At 37.3% G+C, this 18,316-nt stretch overlaps 1 protein-coding gene across 4 annotated transcripts in view; it reads left to right on the top strand.

The window, feature by feature from the left end:
- Nucleotides 1–18,316, top strand: part of Rabgap1l (RAB GTPase activating protein 1 like) — a 567,726-nt gene that overhangs the window by 299,560 nt on the left and 249,850 nt on the right. For all 4 annotated transcript variants that reach the window (XM_028758413.1, XM_028758415.1, XM_028758421.1 and 1 more), the window contains one exon: nucleotides 10,675–10,788. In XM_028758413.1, the coding sequence (XP_028614246.1) occupies nucleotides 10,675–10,788 (114 nt within the window). The remainder of the gene's footprint in view (nucleotides 1–10,674; nucleotides 10,789–18,316) is intronic.

The following is an 18,316-nucleotide window of genomic DNA, read 5'->3' as shown; positions in this document are numbered from 1 at the left end:
GGATGTAGACCTGTGGGGGAAACTCATTCCAGTTGAGGTTTGGACTCAAGATTTAAATGCAGAATGACAGCTCTGTCAGACATAGTTCCTAGAAAACAGTTTTTGAACATTTGCTGGTGGGTTACATAGATGCTTGTTTTAAAATACAGCTTGCTTGCAAGCGCTATAGAGATTCCGGGTGTGCAAATCTAAGTTGCGTCTTGGAAAATGTGCTGAAAAGCAGCTTCTCACATAATGTTGATAGTCACAACGGTTGCCATCTGCTTTAGTAAGGAGCCAGAAGAGGAAAGTTAGCCATTGATGTCAGAGGTAGTCTTATCTTCTTCCAAGGGAGAGCATTTAAAAAGAAAAACAAAAGAAGAAAAGCTGGAATCTTTATGAATTTCATATCATGTGGCCCCAGTCCCCTGATCTACCCGTCCTTCCATATCCACCCTTCATCCTTGTAATTGCCCCCCCCCAAGAAAACAAAAAATAAAAACCTTTCTGTAGAAGCTGTGGTGTCACACATTTGCCCACACATCTTTATTTGTCAATGTGCATTGGAAGGAGTCATTGGTCTGGTTAGAGGCCTATGGCTTCTGCTACACTATCAATAGTCTATCCTCACTGAGGTTCCTCTCAGATATCCAGTTTTTGCCCTGTGTCATAGAGATCCTGCAGCTTGGACTATGCAGGACCAGTCCCTTCATGTACTCTAGCAGTTTGTAGATGGGGTAGATGTTGGGATGTGCCAGTTCAGATCCTTGATCTGGGTCTGGGTGGTAGCTAAGTTGGTTATCCCACCAGCTCTCCGGCACCCTCACCACCAGGGCCAGATCTCCCACATTGCCTGCATGGGACAAGGGATGGGGCCAGCTCCTCAGGGAGAGCTTTAAGAGGAAATGGAACATGAACTGAGGTCAGAAACACCCTGTGAGATGAGTGAGAAGAGGAACTGCCAAAAGGATAGACTTTGTCCTGAAACTACAGTGCACACTTACCTCAGTCTTGGAGTGATCACCTGCATTTCTGAACATAAAAAACAAAAGTGTTGTATTAAAAAATGCAGGGCTAGCCAGGCAGTAGTGGTGCACGCCTTTAATCCCAGCACTTGGGAGGCAGAGGCAGATGGATTTCTGAGTTCGAGGCCAGCCTGGTCTACAGAGTGAGTTCCAGGACAGCCAGGACTACACAGAGAAATCCTGTCTCGAAAAACCTAAAAAAAAAAAAAAAAGTTAAAAAAAATGCAGGGCTAGAGCAACAGTTCTATTCATAAGAGCACTGGCTGCTCCTCTAACGGACCTGGATTCAGTTCCCAGACCTACATGGTGACACTAACAACCACCCTTAACTCCAATTCCAGGGAATCCATTATCCTTTTCTGTCTTCTACAGGTACTGAATGCATGTGGTGCACAGACATACGTGGAGGCAAACCACTGATACACATAATATAAAATAACTCCTTTTTATATACACTCTTCTTGTAATTTAGCTTTATTACAAAAGGATTTCTCCTCTGTTCTATCTTCTAATGGTTTTGCCTCCTTCCAAAGGAGGAAGAGTTAAAGGTCTGAAGAAACTGGAACTGATTCTCTTGAATGGGAAAAATTTAAAAGAAAAAGTATGAAAAGAAACATGAAATGGGGCTGGAAAGATGCTCAGTAGTTTAGAGCACTTGCTAGAATTGCTCTTGCTGAGGACCCAGGTCCAATTCCCATCACCCACATCATGCCACAAAGCTATCTGTAATTCCAGTTTCAGAGGATCTGATGCTCTCTTCTGGCCTTCACTGGCGCCAAACTCATGTTTGTGCATAAATACATACATGTAGGGAAAACACTTCCACATATCAAACAAAATAAATAAATCTAAAAATTAAAAAAAAAACATGAAACATTAACAAGAATTCAGTAAAGCAAAATAGGCCTCATTATTTGATGTGATTAGAACATTTACCTTACTGAGGCACACTTTATGATTGAGGATGAGTTCCTCAGGAACAAAGCTGTTCATTCTTAGATATTCCTGTTTCTTTTAGTATTAATGTAATTTGTATATTTTCTATTCTTAGATAAGTAACAACTTATGTCAATGAAAATGTAAAAGAAATATGGGAATATGCAAGTTGATTTGGTATAAAAATCAATTGCTTGTTTCAAAACCCATATTCCTGGATGTAAGAATGGCTGACTCTAATGTAGTTTTCATGCATATACAGTGCCTCACTTAGATTCTTTAGAATTTAACTATTCACGTTCTTTTTAATGAATAAGCAAAGCTAGGATATACTGACTCTGTTTTGATATTCCAGGTGATCCTTTATGAAAGAGAATTAGCAAGATCATTTTAATAGTTACAAGGCATGCTTTTCAGTTGGTGTGCTGCAGTTAATAAAGTATAGATATTTACTTAAACAAATGGTTAATGTTTTACATATACATATTCTCTGAGGATCTACATTAAAAGCAATGTGTTTGTGTGCGTGAGTGCATGCACACACGCATGTGTGCTCGTGCGTGCATGTGTGAGTGTGTGTGTATGTGCGCGCGTGTGTGTACACCCACCACACTGTAACAGTGTGTGGAATACATTAGGTACAATAATGTTAGAAGTAAGTATCATGACTCCAGTGAGCCCGTCTAGGTGTGGCACATGTTTGTGTGTGCATGTGCAGTTGTGCATGAAGACCAGGGATGTTGAATTCTTCAGTTACTCTCACCTGTGTTTTTGAACCATGGTCTCTCATGGCACCTAGAGCTGACCATTTGATTACACTGTCTGGCCAGTGACTCTCTGAGAACTGCTGGTCTATACTGTCAGCTGTAGGGTTACATAGGCTCCCTGGTTTTTACACGGGCACTAGGGGGTCCAAATTCAGGTCCTCATGGTACACAGCCATCACTTTACGCACTGGACCAGTTCCCCAGTACACTGATTTTTTTTTTTGAAAAGTTATCCAAAATAGAAACAAGTAACTTTTATTTTGAGTATTTTGAAGATATTTCTTGTTGTAGCCATGAAAAGGAAGTGATATCTTTGAACTTAGCAAATTTATTTGTGAGATGAACCACAGTGAAGTCTTCAGATATGATGATTTTGCTGAGCATAGTGGGATGCAGTGGTCACCCAAGCACTTGGGAAGCTGAGGAAAGATTCTGAACAGAGGATCACCTCAAGCTATGTAACAGCTCTCACTTTAAGAAGAAAAATGTCGGCTGATGTATGAGTCTAGCCAAATGCAGAGTTAGAGTCCACACCAAATTGCCCTGACCTAACAGCAGAGGTATATGGAAGAGGTTACCAAGGCCCCATCTGGCTTATACTTCACTAGAGGCACCCCACACTCAGAGAAAGCTGTGATGGTCACAGTTGGAAGTTTTCCCAAATAAAAGATACAGGATAAAGCTAGGTAGGAGGCGAGTGCAAAGGCACCAGCTAGGAGAAGCACTACTTGAGGCATCCCGTCTTCTCCCATCACAGTCCTGGGCGTTTATCTCCTGATGTCAATGTGTAACGACATACACAGACCATTGTCTGCTCAGAAAGCCAACCTGTATGGCCGATCTGAGTTTTTATTGGGATTCAATCACATGCAGCCAGTATGACCGTCCCTTAGACTCTACCTTGATCTATAACTGCATGGCTTCAAGCTTGCATTCTTCCATGACAGTATGTGAGGTTAATGGTCAATTCTAAGTATCTAGTGACAAAGGCCAGTTCTCTTTCTTTCTTCACCACCCACCTGCATTTTTCAAATATAAAAAAGTACCCAAGATCAGACTGAAGAACTGGTTCATAAAATTGTTGCTATGTAGATGAAGTCACATGAACTAGTTTTCATTTCAGATCACCTTTTTATATTCTGTATCTACACAGTCTTTTATGAATTCCCTTCTTAGCCTTGGAGTCACATCACCTGAGCATGCCCAGTGTTCTCCTGCTGTGGAGCCTCTGCACAGACCTGCTTGTTGTCAGTGTCACAGACTTTCCAGCTTTGAGGCCATCTAGCTTTCTTCAGTGCCTGTTATCTTATGAGAAAGACCACTGTGCCACTTGAATCCTTTGAAACCACTTTTCCCATTAAACTTGTACAGTTACCATTGCCGATAGGAACTGTCTGTTATCATGTCCTTCCTTCTATTGTTATTTGTTCCTGCTCTTCTTTATGATATAAGCCTCCTGCTCTTGAGACAACATACAGACTCTTTCTTAGACACTTTGATTCCCTCAGATACTATTGCAACACTTTCTTGCTCATTAACACATTAAATCTAATTAAATAACATTGTAAATGACAAGTGTTTATAGGTACATGTGTACCTATAGATAATTAGGAGTATGTGTAATTAGGAGTATACTATCCAAATATATAAACTGAAGCATTTGTAAAAATCATCTAGATTATATTTTAGAAGTTTTTGAGGTAATGTTAATCTAGAAAAGTGGATTTTTTTGGTCTGTTGAAGACATTTTGCAAACAAGATGGTCACAGAATGCTTTAAAACATTAAGCTGTGTTATCCCATCCCACCTGTTTCCCCTGATGTTAGTGTTCATTCTCTAAAGAACACAGAAGCAAAGGCACTTGACTTAAAGTATTAGTCCCTCCTCACTCTTCCTGTTTTATTTCTTCATAATGCTTTCCACTAACCAGCCACTGCTGCATACTTATTTACTGCCTTGATCCCTTCTTTGAAAACATATTCTTCATAGAGGTGGAGACAGTCTTGCTAACATCTCTGTGCTATCTAGAATAAGTCTGCCTCTTTGCTGGGGGGCCAGCCCTGGCTTGGGGCAGGGAGTCTTCTTCTTTCTTCTTCTTGCTGGTTCTTCTTGAGGCTGTGGAGAGAGAAGAGAGTCGAGGGGGTAAGACTTGGTCTTAGGAGATATTTAAGGTTGTTGTAATAATAAAAGTTTACTTATCTAAGTTACTATACTACTGTAGCTGACCTGCCTTCTGTGATCCTATGAGACCAGAAACTGCAGTTTCTTGCATTTAGCACCTCATCCTAAAAACAGCAAAGGATTATTAAGTAAATAGCCTTTGTACTATCTCAGCAGGAACTGCTGATCTCTAATTTACACCTGCTAGTCTATGGTCTTAGGAAGAAAAGACACTTAAAGAAGTTATTATAGAGTTTATTACTAAGTGTAAAAAGTTTCCTATGAAAGCTATCTAAGGGGGAAAGTGGAAAGGTCCTAAGTGGGGAAAAGGAAAACTTCTATCTGGGAAAAGGGAAAAATTCTATTCTATATACTACTCTAAGTGGGGAAAGGTAAAAATTTCTATTCTATCTCTCCATTGTATCTGCCTCTCATCTCTTTGTCCTCAGTACTTATACATCTTTCAGAATACATGATCACATGTTACAAAGTTCATCACAAGTTCACACCAAAAATCAAATCATAAATCATAGAAGTTTACAACAGAGAATGTTTACATGCATATCCATTAGGAGTAATTATCTGGCTAAACATCCATCACCTGTCTAGCTCCACAGGTTCACTGAAGGTTTAAAACTATAACAAGTTATTAGTGAAGTTTTGTATAGATTAACCCAGTCAATATTTTATCTTCTATCCTAGCACCTATAATAAATCATTAGTTCCCTTTTAACGACCTTTGGTTAGTTGTTTTAGAACCTCTTGGAATGTGCTCTGAGTAGGAGAAAGTCTGGTTACTATCTAAGGGCAATTAACTGATGACGCTTAGGAGTCTGGGAGAGTTCTCATTGCAGTTTTGAGTATCAGAAAGGGACCTAATAGCAGTCACACTATAAAAGAGCTTAATAGTCACTGATATAATTTTAGGAATTCTTATAGGGTCAACATTAAGACTTAAGAAATCATCTATTTGTCTATATAGCATCATTACAAGACAGTGCATCTTTGTGGATCTATAAATATCTGATCCAAAGGGGTGTGCTATTGTTTAGTGATTGTTACATATGTTTAATAATAATAGGGAAAGCATATTAATAGCAGGAATCTTTCCTAAAATAAGTTCCTTACAGCCTTGCTGAATAAGGCCTCACTTTGTCGCAGATTATATAATAATCCAAGGCAAGCCATTTCAAGATGATCACCTAATTATTAGCTTGTCCCATTATGGCTTCTGACACATCTTAGCTAGCTCTCATGCTGAATACACAAATGATTTCAAACCTAATAGCAAATTAAAAGTTTATTTTATATACTTTTGATTTTTTGTTCTTCAGGTTAAGTTATAACTGAAGTTGAAGCGTTTCAATCAGAAAAATGTAGAGCAATTGGAGGGGTGATAGAGTGCTTTGACAAAGTTCTAAAAGTTATGCGGCAGCCTATAACAACAGGTGCATGGATGTTAAAACTCTGTAAAGCAAAGAGTCATTTAAATTTGGCATATTTCTAAAATATTATCATTATCAGAGAGAAAAATCTTAGATTTACAAAAAACAAAATAAAGCTTTTTCATTCTTTGCATGATACATAGAGCTATTTCTTAAAATTTTATTATTTTTAGAGTTTAAAGGAACAATTTGATAAATCATAATTCAATAATATAAATAATGTAGAGCTAAAGATAAGTTTAAAACATAAGAGTATGAAGCTCACCTTTTTTGTTCATTCTAAAAGTATTATTTCCTGCTGATAGGGGCTTAGCATTACCTTGTTTCCCATTTGAAACTTGAATTTGGAATAATGAACTCACAACAGCCTAGAGAATGAACGCAGGGCTGAGTATAGCTTTAGCATATTTGACATATGTAGCTAGAGTCTACTAGTAATCCCAGATATTTGTTAGCTTGTTCTGTGCACTGCAGTACCTCCAGATCTGTAGTGCTATAGTCGGAGGAAGCAACTCTTGTAGTCCCATGCTCTGTCCCTTTCTTGGCACTTGGTACCCATCAATAAGTCCACTTTCTCCTCAACTTCCTATCCCTCTGCCTTTCTTTTTTATATATATTTTATTTTATTTTTGAGCTAGGTTGGCATTATATAGTTTTGGCTGTTCTGGTATTCAATATATAGACCAGGTTGGGCTTCAACTCAGAGGTCAGCCTACCTCCCCCTACCTGAGTGCTGAAACTAAAGGTGTGCACTACTACACCTGTCTCGCTTTAGTTCTTATAGCTGCCACATTCCCCCAAGAGATTTTTTAAAAATTTGTTGATAGATTGTGTGTGTGTGTGTGTGTTTTTACACCCTATGTCAGGCTTCCATTCAGAGAAATTAAGAAAGCTGGTATGTGTTGTTTATGGCAAGCAACTTATTCTTAATATGATTGCTTAATTTTGCCTTTTGTGTTTATATACCTGACTTATGTTTAGACTTCTCTTCATATTCAAGAAATAAAATTGACTCATGATTCAGCATTTTTGCTTCTGCTTATTGCTTGTTATTTTAGTAGTACATTTGAAACTAGAATACTCTAAACTTTCTCATTTCATCCTTGGATTTTATGGTCAAACATCAAGGCAGATAAGTGAGACCCAGCACTGCAAACCCATCTGCTTTCAGGGACATGCAAGCAGACTAATTTGTGATGGTTTATCCTTCAACATAGAACTGAAGGAAGATCCCTGTAGAGTAAGAATACAAGACACATTGTAAGGTCAGCCTGTTTTAGATCTGAATCATTTATTTTCCTACTGGTGGTGGCTAGTGATGGTTCACACCGGCACCTTTAATAGCTCTGACAGATTGGAATGATGCTTATAAAGTTGGATTGATTTTGTGGTAGATAGGAAGTGACAGCACAGCTTATGCTTTAGGGGTGATAATAGGAACTAATAAGAAAAGGTACTGTCATAGTGCTAGGAATATGAAAAGCCAAGGTGTAGACAGGTGTTTCATACATCTGATAAGGCCATGTGTGAGAACAGTTGTCCTCACTATAATGCCTTTTAAGTTCTTGGCAGCTTCAAAATTGTTTTGTAAAAAATAATAGGATGTGGTTCTTCCAAGACTGTCTTCCTAATGCTTCTTGACATTTGAGAGCTGTATTCACTTTTTTATCCACAAGAAGCAAGTGAGTGATGATGATTTTTTTCTGGTAGGAATTATGAGAATTACAAGCGCAGGTAAATAGGCAGCACTGGATAAATATCTCATGCAGTATCTTGGTAGGAAACTTGAATTGAAGATGATTTCAGATTAAACAAACTCTTTATTATACCCCATTGAATTGATTTTAAAATGATATTCAACAAATTATGTGATACCTCTGTTGGACCATGGATTTTATCTACAAGATATTGTTTCCCCAAATTTGGAAAAAGAAAAATTAAAAGGTACCATATAAACATACAGTGATGCTACATATGTAAGCACTTCCTAGGGAAGGTGAGTCTACTGATTTTCCCCCATAAATATCCTGTAAATCCAAAGAATTATCCTATAAGCCACTAGGCACATGTTTGTCCCTGAAGCTGTTCACACAAGACAGTTAGTTCATTCATCATCTTTTCAAGTAGGTTATAAGTAAAATTTGTCACTGTATGGAAAGAGAAACCCTTCATCAATAAAAACCTGGGAGGTAAAAGTTTCAGTCTGTGTGGTTATCATGTTTTCATAAGCAGAATCACACATGCTGACCACTGCTCCACCATTGAGATACGGATCCTTAGCTCTGTAATGTACCTTCCTATGTCTCAGCAGTCTACTTACCCTTTTCCAGACCTCTCTCTCAATCCCCACTGTGTCAGACAATTCATTTCTTTGTCAAGTGTCAATTTTAATGTATTCATTCCTTTTACTCAAACTATTTACAGTATTAGAATTTCATGTTACTCAGCTTCAATATTCCATTCCTGCAAGCCTTCAGAATGTCCCATGGACTATCTTGTCAAATGTGTGATAGCAGATTTGGATCCTGACATCTTTCTCTCTTTCTTTCTCTCCATGATATAAGATCTAATTACCACCCTGCATGAAGTCGCAGCTGAAGAGAAAGAGGCAGCAGGAGCAGGTCCTGACTTACACACTGATCAGCCGCTGGCTCCTGCTGCACTTCTCAGCCACACTACAGTAACTCCCATTTACAGCATTTTCTCCTTCCTGATAGGAGGCAGAAAGGGGATTTGTTCAATCTTGGAAGAAGTAAGACATTAAACAATATGTTTAATGTGCAATTAGCAGTCTTTGATGCTTCTCTGAATTGTACAAAGTATTTTCATCAGTAAAATTACTCAAAGTATTCATCCTTTTTTCTTGACATTTAAATAGAGATAACACAAATATTTCTAGGATTAAAATTAGATCAAGGTAATAATCATTTTAATAAGGTTCAGAATTTTACACAATTTTCAGCTTTTATTTTCTAACCATCTATAAAAGCGCTTCTTAAATTGATGTTTAAAATATAAACTACCATATTATAGGTTGTAGGATTCTTATTTTTAGAATAAATGAACTTTGTAATTAGCCTAGTATGTGTCTATGTATGTATGCGGGAGTGTAATATTCTTTAAAGGACTGTGATCAAAAGATCATTTATCATATTTTCCATGATTAAAAAATAGAAAACATTATTTAGTAGATGTAAAGAAATATATGCTTTATTGTTATTTGAAATATACATCATTATGCCAACTGTAGAAGGAGAAAGTATGTATCAATCCTGAAAGTACAGCTAGGCATAGTACATGCTTATAAGCCCAGCACTGGGGAGGTGGAGGCAGGCGAATAAAGTCCAATGCTAGCCGTTAACTACATGAAAGCAAGCAACCCAAAAGACAAACCACCCAAGCTGAAAAGATGGCTCATAGTTAAGAGAGTGGCTTTTCAAGAGGATCTGAGTTCAATTCCCGACATTCATGTCTTATGGCTCATAACTGACTGTACCTCCATTTCGGAGGTTCCTCTGCATTTTACTGCCCTCTGTAGACATTCTCATATACATGACATAATTTCACAGAAACACATATATAAACATAAATAAAACACTAAATTAGACATCTTTATAACAACAAAAGTAGAAATGTACAAAGTATTTTATTACATGGAAAAATAGAAAAATACTAATAGAGTAATATTTTTAAAATTATTGTAGTATACCTGAAAACAGACATATTTCCTTCTTTTTAAATACTGAATCTAAGTATAGCAGTGTATAGTTACATGTCTTGATAAGGATCAGTCTGTAACTGATCTTAGTAAGTGAAAGAAACATACAGTTTCTCTCTGGAAATGTGTATATACAAGTTTTTTTCTCCTTGTCTTCACACACACACACACACACACACACACACACACACACACACACCCAGCCTTTAGATGGACATGTGAAAGAACATAATCAGTGGAGGCGCTGGTCTAGGGAAAGCAGTGATGCTATGTTAGAAGGAGAGAGTTTTTATTACATTATTGTTGGGCACATGTGATTGTGTATATGTGTGTGGGTATGTACAAGCACGTGGAGCTTAGAGGACTGGTAATAGTGGGTTCTCTCCTACCAACATATGGGTCCTGGGGAATCAAACTCAGATCATCAGATTTGGTTGTAAGTGCCTTTACTTGCTGAGCCATCTTTATGTCTCTCCCTGATGGTTGATTTCTTTTCCTTCTTTTGTTCTTTCTTTTGTTCTTTAAAGGCTAGTTGTTTAGGTATACTTTTTATGTTCTTTGCATTTTTATAAACGTGTGTTATTTTACATAATTGAAAACAAAGTTGTGCATGAATAATGAACTGGTTTTTTTTTTCCTTTTAGGACTCTGCACAGGAGAGTGTTATTACTCGAGATATTCATCGTACATTTCCTGCACATGATTACTTCAAAGACACTGGAGGAGATGGTCAGGAATCTCTTTACAAGATCTGCAAGGTCGGGCTCTGCTCTCACTTTTTTTTAATACATTGTCAGGGCTGTCTTTTAGGGACCTATCATTAGATTGTTATATTTTGTTTCTATCTCCATGTTTTATGTGCACCGTATTATCTGTTTACACATACACCACCAGATCCTCCACACAAAGCCTAGAGGATGACCGTCCTGCTTCCTGTTGTGAATGAAGCCCAGCACAATCCAGTTTGGCACACCTGCTAGCAGGAAAAGAAGAGAAAGTTCTCTCAGATGAGATCATGAAAGAATTGTCTCCACTTTTTGACAGTAGGCAAGACTGAGAATCAGTGTAGGCACTTGTTGAGTACTGGCAAATTCCTGCATCTTTGTGTGGTTGTCATTTTGAAACCTGTTATCTTCCTCATCTTTAGTAGACCTAGAAAAAAAGCTGCTTTGTTGTTTGTAGTTAAAGATTCTGTAGGGGAGAAGAGCCATTAACTTAAATGATTTCTCAAGTGTAGCACAATGGGTGTAAATGCTCTTCTCGCTGCTGTTCCCATAAAGACTGTTGTGAACGGTGATGACACACCATCATCCAACTATGCAGAGAAAATAGCCAAGTTTCATGACAGTACCTAAATGATGAAGTTAGCCTTTCTAAGGGGTAGCAAAGAGCCAGTTGCTATTCTCAAGTATTCTCAAATCCATTTCATTTGGTAGTTACTGGGTTTTGTTTTTAACACTCACAGAAATGCATTGCTAACCAAGAATAGTTTTAAACTTTGGAAGTGGAAATGGCGTATCTCTCAGTAAAATACTTCTTGCATGTCATGGTTTTCCCCTTTTGTTCTTTACTTTTCTTCTTTTCTCTTGTCTTCTTCCTCTTCTTCTCCCCTTTCCTTCCTTCCATCTATTTTCCTTTCCCTCCCCCCTCCTCTGCTTCTCTTTCTCATTTTCCTCCTCTTCTCCTTTCCTGTCTCTCTTCTCTAGGTCTCTCCATCTCCTAACTATTTCAGATGTTATCTACACATCAGAGAGAAGGCTGTGGATATGTTTCAGGGGTAGAGTACCTCTCTACCACAAACAGCACTCTGGCATTAATGTTGAGCACTGAATTGAAACAATAAAATTAAGCAAACAAACAAATGGTATTGTAACATGTCTTCCTTTTTGAACACACACACATATGTATATATGTATATATACATATATATAATTTTATATATAAGGGTATAGTAATCTTTGAAAAATCTAATTTAAAAATACCAGTTTTAAAATTTAAAAATCATCTAATTTAAAATTGTCAAAAAGTACATTCATTATATATTTATAAAAAGTTAAAAGAAATATTGACAGTTTTTTCTACCACTTTAAAAATTCAATAAGTAAATTATTTGATTCTGGTTCATACAAAACTGTAGAAAATTTGATAAAGTTTCCAAGTTGATTTAGAAGAATCTGGCTTGTGACATATGGAATAGCAGTTCCCCTGGCATTTAGTATATTTTCAGGCAGTCAGTGGCTTTTCCCTCACTTTTTCTCTGCTGATACTACTTTTTTCATATGACTATAACATATGGGCCTATATTTGTTCAGTTCTGGCTTATTAGTTGGATCCACTGTAGTAAAAATAGTATTTACTTCATTACATTATATTTAAAAGAGAGATTTCTGAAAAATAGATGAATACAAAAGTTTACTGATGAGCACTTGTAAAGTCTTGGTATCCTTTGCTTTGTTGTGATAATAATCCAACTCTGATCCTTTATAGAATAGTCATTAATGCATTTATATATACATTGTGTAGTCATTTTAGATACTATGTGTATTGCACCACATAAATAGACATAGAACCCAACTCCAGGTTCTAAGGATAGTGTATAGAATCTGATTTTATATATATGTGTGCGTGTGCGTGTGTGTGTGTGTGTGTGTGTGTGTGTGTGTGTGTGAAAATACTGTAGAACCTAACGTTTGCTAGAGGTCCACTTGGTTTGGACCACTTGATTTGTCACTGACCTGTTTCTTCTCCTCACCTCACTATTATTTAGTAGTCCGATCTTAGCAAGGAAACTTTAGTTGCTTGTATAAAATAAAATAATTTTGCATGATTATAGTGTATATATTATATATAATACAGTATTTGCATAACTATTATAAGAATAAATATTCTTTTCGAGCTACTTTCCCCACTTTCCTTGCTTGTTAAAAGTTAATTCATACTCTGTGAGTGTGAGTTTGCAGGAGGGTATTGTGTACATGTGAAGGTCAGGGACCACTCACAGGAGTTAGATCAGATCTCTTCTTCCACCATGTGAGTCCCAGGGACTAAACTCACCTTCTGAGCCTGTTGCTTGCCAGGATTTGTTTCTTTGAATCCAATGGACATCCTAGTCCTTACATTTTATAACTCTCACCCCATATTTGTATGAGCTATTCTGTGTAAGCTAACGGCTATGGGGTGCAATTTATCTGCTTTAATTTTTTTATTGATAGGATAATATTCAGCAATGTGTATATCTTGCATATAATAAACACTAATGATTCTTTGTTCTTAATAAGTTACTTCTTGGTATAATCTGTACATAGAGTCATTTCACTTCACCTTTACAATTCCTTCTTTTTCTTGCCTTATTTAACTTTCACCAACTCTAGTTTAGTGATAAAATAAAATAGTGATGGTACAAATCCTTGTATTGCTTCTGACTTTAAAAGAAAATGATTTACCACTTAGACATGAACAACAGAGTTAAAGACCTTTTACAAAAACTCACTGTTTCCCATATATTAACATTATAGGACTTTCACATTTGCATGGCATTTGCATACATATTACCTCATTTTGTTGAGATAATCCTTTCTCAGTGGGTATTTCCTACAGATAGACTATGCCTAGCTTTTAAATTGAGCTGACATTACTAGGAACAACATTGTAATTATTGTAAAAGTAGAAACCAACTCCAGGCACAAGGATATCATAGTCTGCCAGGCGGTGGTGGCGCAGGCCTTTAATCCCAGCACTTGGGAGGCAGAGGCAGGCGGATTTCTGAGCCTTTGAACCACAGAGCTATTTTCTAATTACATACATACAAATATGTTTTAGATTGTGAAGACAGCTTGGTATAGTTTAAGCACTGGACATCAGGAGTCCTGGGTCAGGTTTTGATTCTCCCATAAAGTAATGACATGTCTTAGACTGGAAAATATAGGATAAAAACTTCAGAAAATTTTGGGGTGGGGGCTAATTCCTCAGTAGAGATATAGCCTTCTTAAATGTTCTTCTGCTTCTAATTTGCTGTGATTCTAAAAGCTCATTAAATTTTATTCTTTTATGTTATGGTAGATAAATGCAGGATTTAACAGTTCTGCACAATGTCAGTTTCTAGTTGTCAACATCAAAAGTGCACTCTGGGGTGAGGACTTTCCCTGGTTTTCTGTGTAGTGTTTGTGTTTGTAGCACCACGTGAAGTTTATATAGACTGACTTTTAGATATATGTCTATTTATAAGACCTAAGATCAGCCCATTGTAATAACCAGTTAAAACATTACTCACAATAGTATAGATTAAAGTGATTTTGGACATTCAGCTTAATTTGTTCATACTGCTTTTTCTAAAGTTTGATTAGCACTAGTGCTTTCTGAAAAAGGAGCTACTGCTGGGAATTTAATGAAAGAAATTGAATGTATTATAGAGAGATCAATACTCTTCCTCATGTGGGTTAATAATTTGGTACTATAATGTATTGTGGAAAACAAAAATAAATATAACCTCTATTATATTAAGTACTTCACATCAAAACACTGTTGGATTTATTTTAAAAGCTAGAGCACTTAAGGTATTTGTTTTGATATTAACAAAACATACAGCTTTGACAATGCAAGCAATACTAATTTCTGAATAAGATATGATATTTTTAACATTGTTTTCTAGACTTGGAGAAGGTATTTATGGTTGAGCATGAATTACTTTTTACTGAGTTAATTATATTTTTTAATAGCATTTTTTAGCTATTTTACTATTTTTAATTAAATTCTCTTTTTTTGTGTGTCTGAATGAACCTTAATTCAAATGAAAGCATTTGTCAAACAGGTAATAATCTACTTTGTGTAGCTTCATGTCTTAAGGTTTTCATTTATGTGACAAAGTTCCTAGCAGAACAAAGGGAGAGAAGATTCATGTTTGTATCAGAGTTTTCAGTCTGTGGTCAGCTGGTTCCATTTCTGTGAGCCCAAGATGAGGCAGCACACAATGGCCAACCATATGTAACAGAACACAACAGCTTGTTTTGTTTCAGACTGGATAGAAGAAGGCAGGAAGTGGTCAGAGCAAGTAGGATGAGGGACATGGTTCTGTTGATCCTCTCCTTTTGTAATGCTGCACATCCTAAGGTTTACATTGCTACCAGTTCAACATGAGAAATGCTGGACATGTAAGCCTGTGCTGAACATTTTATACTCAAACTACAGTACCATATTTGCCCAAGCAACCCCTAAGAGTCTCATTCTTGAACCAACCAGATCCAAAGGCATGAGAACCTTTGGTTTGGAGGGAGATGCTCTTGGATCAAAGTGGACCAAAATAATTTATTCAGAATATGTTACTGTACATGGGCTTATAGCTTGTGCCCAAGCCAGATTCAACCACATATTCTCAATAAGTAAATAAAGAGTCACTTAATAGTGGCAAGCAGATAAAGGGAAATTATCCTCTTGACTATACTGGGAATAGGGACAAACTAGCAAGCCTCCCAAGTCTATCTTGATGGGAAGTGGGAAGTGGTCTTGAAGTGAAATTGAAGTTTAAATAAACAACTAAAGGTATGAAGGATATAGCCATCTAACCAGTCCTGGTTAAGGTGTGGTCCTGCTCCCCACTGACCAGATATCCTTGTTTGGGCTTATTTTCATCATATAAAGTGGGGGTCTGACACGTTGTTAGGACTGTGTGAAGTCTCTTTCCAGGAGATAAGTTCCTCTATCTAGCTAGAACCTTTTCCTTCTCCCAGTATGTGATCTTAAGGAAATTTCCATATTGGGGGTTGGGGTGGGCATTGTTTCAGTAGTCTTATAGAGACACAAGTGTCCCTTGAAAGTGTTTTCACAAGTAGTACCTTGGAGGATTCAGGAACTCCTTGGAGAATTAAGTAGCCTTTTAAATTCTGTGTAGGTTATCTCTCTTCCTCTTGAGTTCTGGTAAGTGTCTTTGAATTAGGATATTATTTCTGAGGTAGATCTAAATATTGGCTACAGAGGAGTCCTTTGAACCCCTGGGGCTGCCTGCTTTGCCAGCACATCTTTAAAAAGCACTCTATTAAGTGTTTTCAGTAGACCCTGAGGGACAGCAGTGTATTCTCAAAGCAAATTAACTTTCCTAAGGAAAATGAATTCTTTCAAGTCTTCTTAATGTTGAGCAACACAAGCCAAACACTAGAACCTCATGAATTCTGAAATCTTATTTGGCACCTATTGTTATTTATAGGGAAATAGAATTTCCAGAATTTCACAGATGATAATCAAAAAGGTTAAGTGAATCCTAAAAGTATATAGCCACTACATGCCCAAGGTTTACATTAATTCAGTTTAAAATTTTGTAGCATTACTTTCATTATATATGTTTAATAAAAAAATACTTAGAAAAACCCTCCCATATAGTAGGGTCTCTGTCAGGCCCATTTATAAACATCATGTTATGCATGTCATCCAAATCCTAGGTTAACTTCCTCAGGAAGGCCATGTGTTGACCCGTATCGTACAGAGAGGAAGGATATCAGCCATCTAGCAGGTGTAGCAGATCCCAGAACCCATGTTGATATCCTGGGAGATTTCTTAATGTTGCAAGTGAATCTTAGCTTAAACGTCATAAATGAAGGCTGGAAGACTGTAAAATAATGCTCAGATACAAAGAACAAATGCATGTATACAAATTTCTTTTAAGATCTAACAAGAGAAAGGTCAACTTAGTGAAGCTAGAGCTGTGGAGGGAGAACAAGTGATTTGTATTGCTCTTGAGAGTGCCTGGTGACATTCAAAACTCTTTCCAAATGCATGGTCCTAGAAGAGCTTTTCTTGAAATAGCTGTCTAGTAGACGGAGGTGCAGCACATACAGAGTTTTTTAACTGAATTGCCTATTGTGCCATCACATTGCTACTGTAGTACAGAAAATGTAGGCTTATGAGGATGACTTCAGAGGGGTGGGGCTGTGAAAGTACAATAGAAGATTGTATGTGGTCATGCTTTAGAAGACAATGTTGCTGTTTGTTGAAGAAAGTAAGATTTTTTTTTTTCCTAAAAGAGGATGGGATTAAAGGAAGTCTACCTGCGAAGATAAAACGCATTCATGCTTCCTGTTCAGTTTATTATTTTTCTCTCAATTCAGAACTCTTCCTATGCTAGGTCGAAATGCTGTAAATGTCCTGGACAGCAAATTTAGAGTGAATTCAGAATTACAGGGTTTGTATACTTCTTACTAATTGTACATAGTTGCCAGTATCTTTATAACTCTGCAGCCTCCTCCTTATTCAGACCTCTTCCTGCCTTCTCTCTTAGGAAGATCTGAATTGCTCTCCTCCCCCTTCCCATCTGTCTGGATCTTAGTAGCCCATCTCTTCTGCGAAAGTTGTCCTGCCCACTCTACCCACAGTGATATACAGATTAACCCAAAGCTGACAATCTTATGTGTTACATGAACACTCAAGCTAGTGGAGTTATATTGCCTTAGGGATTTTATTGTGATATTTCACATTTCTTTCTTAGTTTTTTAAGAAAAAATAGTTTCTTGAATACATTGAAAGAGAGTGGATGGGCAGTATCTAAAGTACCGCAGCCTGTCTTTTCTTTCATATAAAAAGACAAGAAGTTGCTCTGTGAAGTGATACTGCTTTGCTCATGTATGTCACTGCAGCAGTCATGTTGCCGTCTATACATACCCCAAGACATCATGCCATGAAACTCAGAATAGTCATGGTCTAATTCTAATGTGTGAATACATCTGCATGTGTGTGTTCACGTATATAGAAGTGCACGTATATGTGTGGGTACTTATGTATGTAGGTGTATATACACATTTGTGAACATGCAAGTGAAGACCTGATGACAGCCTCTGGTGTCTTACTCAGGAATGCTATCCACCTTTCAAGACAGTCTCTCATCAGTTTGGCTAGACCCATTTCCAGCAAGCCTCAGGGATCCTCCTCTGTGTGCCTTCCCAGTGCTGGGATTGCAAGGATGCACTGCCGTGACTGAGAGTTCTAAATGGATTCTAGGGGCAGGAACTCAGGTCCTTGTGACACAAAGCAAGCCATCTTCCAAGTTCCACAATTAAATTTATATATAAGGTTTTTTAGTGAGGCCAGGTAAGGTAGGATATGCCTGGAATCCTTTTTCTTGGGAGGTAAGGTAGGAGGGTTGAGTTCAAGTGCCTGTTGTACATAATAAATTCCATTCCAGGCTTTCCAAAACACTTTCCCAAAGCATACAAAGTACAACACAGCGTAGAATGATTCTCTAGGCTTGAAATTGTAGTAGATGATAATGTGAGCATAGTGTTTCTCCACTGGGGCCGGTCTTAG

Source organism: Grammomys surdaster, unplaced genomic scaffold (assembly GCF_004785775.1).
Source record: "Grammomys surdaster isolate TR1022 unplaced genomic scaffold, NIH_TR_1.0 130, whole genome shotgun sequence".
NCBI lineage: Eukaryota > Metazoa > Chordata > Mammalia > Rodentia > Muridae > Grammomys > Grammomys surdaster.
The sequence above is the reverse complement of the archived record's forward strand: the minus strand, read 5'-3'. Positions and strand labels throughout refer to the sequence as shown.